General features: G+C 29.5%; 1 protein-coding gene across 1 annotated transcript; it reads left to right on the forward strand.

Moving 5' to 3' along the window:
- Positions 1 to 1233: 1233 nt before the first annotated feature.
- On the forward strand, positions 1234 to 2601 carry LOC130674249 (probable cyclin-dependent serine/threonine-protein kinase DDB_G0292550). Its single transcript, XM_057479518.1, has 3 exons — positions 1234 to 1921; positions 2064 to 2267; positions 2357 to 2601. The coding sequence occupies exons 1-3, from the start codon at positions 1234 to 1236 to the stop codon at positions 2599 to 2601; spliced, it is 1137 nt and encodes a 378-aa protein (XP_057335501.1).
- Positions 2602 to 2939: the final 338 nt, after the last annotated feature.

A 2939-nucleotide genomic window follows, 5' to 3' on the forward strand; every position in this document is an offset into this window, starting at 1 on the left:
TTTTGTAGGAAATTCAATTTGCTACAAAAAAGGTCCTTATCACTTTTTACCCAAAGCTGATACTTTTTGATTGCGAATTTTAAAAGCAAAAAAAAAATTACTCAGGATTTAAAATTTAAAAATTTTCCTTCCCGCCTTTTTTTTAAAAATTGTTTTCTTATGAAATTTCATGTGTATTTAAAATAGAGGCAAAAAGGATATTATTAATTTTACCCCCACCTCCTCTATACCCATTTTATAATTTTTGAAATTAAATTATTCGTTACCTCAAATCTCCAATTTTCTGTAATAATTCTAAGAATTTGATCAAATAAATAATAATAATGAAATTTATTCAAATTTCTATCGTAGTGTCTATCAATCACAAAATTAACAGTATGTTTAATTAATTTCACTGCGTTGTTACTAAACACTTCATCAAAATTTTTTTTTTTTTGCCCACTTGCTAACAGATCAAATTTATTTTCTATAAATTCCAATTTTTCAACATAAAATTCCAATAATGATTTTTGACTACTCTTCCCTATAAAGTCGTAATCGAAATTCGAGATCTTGTAATTATTTATGGGAACCATGGACTCGATAAATTTTGAAAATTTATTCTGGTCAATTTCACCCGCGGTATTAAACTCGAGATTTAACGTCGCGTTTATTATTTTTGTTATTAATTTAGTTGTAATTATTCCGGGAAATTGTTGAGCTGAAGGTTTGTAGGATAATAATAATAACAGTAAATTAATAAATAATAAATTAAAAGACATATTTTTATTTGAAATATATTTGAAGACGAGGATCAATAAAATTCTTCAAGTTTTTTTTTTATTACTGCGGATTTTTGTCGTTTGTTATCATTATATAAGTCTTAATTATATTTAATTGAGTGGGGCAAGTAATCAACAGTTGGGTGTGTCGATATTTTATTGGTTGAATGGACAATAATGATAATTATTATTATTGTAAAAATTAATAATAGAGCAAATTTTAATTGAGATGGCGTCAATAAGATATTAATAATTTCTGATTTCTGTGAACTGTTGCGTTGGAATGATAAATTTTAGACGGAATTAAAAAAACTTATCTGTAGGGAATTTTATTTGTCATAAATACTTATGTAATTAAATTTTTTGGGATAATTTGGTCAAAATTTATATAAGGAGAAAATATTAGTTTTTAACAACAACAAGAATTAGGAACATCGAAAACAACAAAGAAATAAAAAAAATATCAATAACAATGACAAGGACAATTGCAATGACAGCAGAAATAACGACATTAAGAAAAACAGCAGCACCACAAATAACAACAATGGAAACAAAGATAACAACAATAGAAACTACAACGAAAACAATAACAACAATGGCAACAGCAACAATAGAAATAGGTTCAACAGGAACCACAACAAAACCAACAACAACAACAACAACAGCAGCAATAGGAACTACAACAAAAACAACAACAACAATGGTAACAGCAACAACAGGAAAATTCAGAAATAGGTTTAACAGGAACTACAACAAAACCAACAACAACAACATCAATAGGAACAAGAATAACAATAATAGAAACTACAACAAAAACAACAATAACAATAGAAATAGGTTTAACAGGAACTACAACAAAACCACCACCAACAATAACAACAACAATAGGAACAAGAATAACAACAATAGAAACTACAACAACAACAATAGAAATAGGTTTAACAGGAACTACAGCAAAAACAACAACAACAACAACAACAACACCAGTACCAATAGAAATAGGGTTAACAGGAACTACAACAAAAACAACAACAACAACAATGGTAACAGCAACAATAGAAATAGGTTGAACAGGAACTACAACAAAACCACCACCAACAACAACAACAACAATAGGAACAAGCATAACAACAATAGAAACTACAACAACAACAATAGAAGTAGGTTTAACAGGAACTACAGTAAAAACAACAACAACAACAACAACAACAACAACAACAACAACAACAACAACAACAACAATAGGAACAAGAATAACAACAATCGAAACTACAACAACAACAATAGAAATAGGTTTAACAGGAACTACAGCAAAAACAACAACAACAACAACAACAACAACAACAACAATAGGAACAAGAATAACGACAATAGAAACTACAACAACAACAACAGCAGTACCCATAGAAATAGGTTTAACAGGAACTCCAACAGAACCCACAACAGCAACGGGAATAAGAATAACAACAATAGAAACTACAACAAAAACAGCAAAAATAGAAATAGGTTTAACAGGAACTACAACAAAACCAACAACAACAACAGAAAGAGGAACAAGAGTAATCACTACAGAAACTAAAACGAAATCAAAAAAGACAATAACACTAACAATACTACGAACAGGAATAACAACAGCAGGAACACCAACAAAAACGATAACAACAACGATATAAATAGGAATAATCGGAACTACATGAAAACCAACCACAATAACTACAATAGGAACAAGAATAATAACAACAGAAACTACAACAAAAACCAGAACAATTGGAACAGGTATAAAATCATCGGAAAATACAACGAAACAGTAACAACAACAACGTCGACACAACAACAATAGGAATAGGGATAACTAGAACTACAACAATTGGAACACGATTAAAAACAACAACAAAAACGATTATTACAATTGGAACAGGGATGATTACAAGAGAAACTACAACAACAATAAAAACAGGAATAACCACAACAAAAACTACAACGGTAACAATTACATCAACAACAATTACAATAGGAACAAGAATAACATCAAACGAACTTACAACAGACAATAACAACAAAAACGACAAAAACAACAATGCGAACTGAGCTAACTAAATTTGAAGAAATGACAACAAAATTCACCGAAAAAAAATCCACCAAAGCATCAGATTTTCCCTATTCCACTGCCGAGACCAA

This window comes from Microplitis mediator, chromosome 9, assembly GCF_029852145.1.
Source record: "Microplitis mediator isolate UGA2020A chromosome 9, iyMicMedi2.1, whole genome shotgun sequence".
NCBI lineage: Eukaryota > Metazoa > Arthropoda > Insecta > Hymenoptera > Braconidae > Microplitis > Microplitis mediator.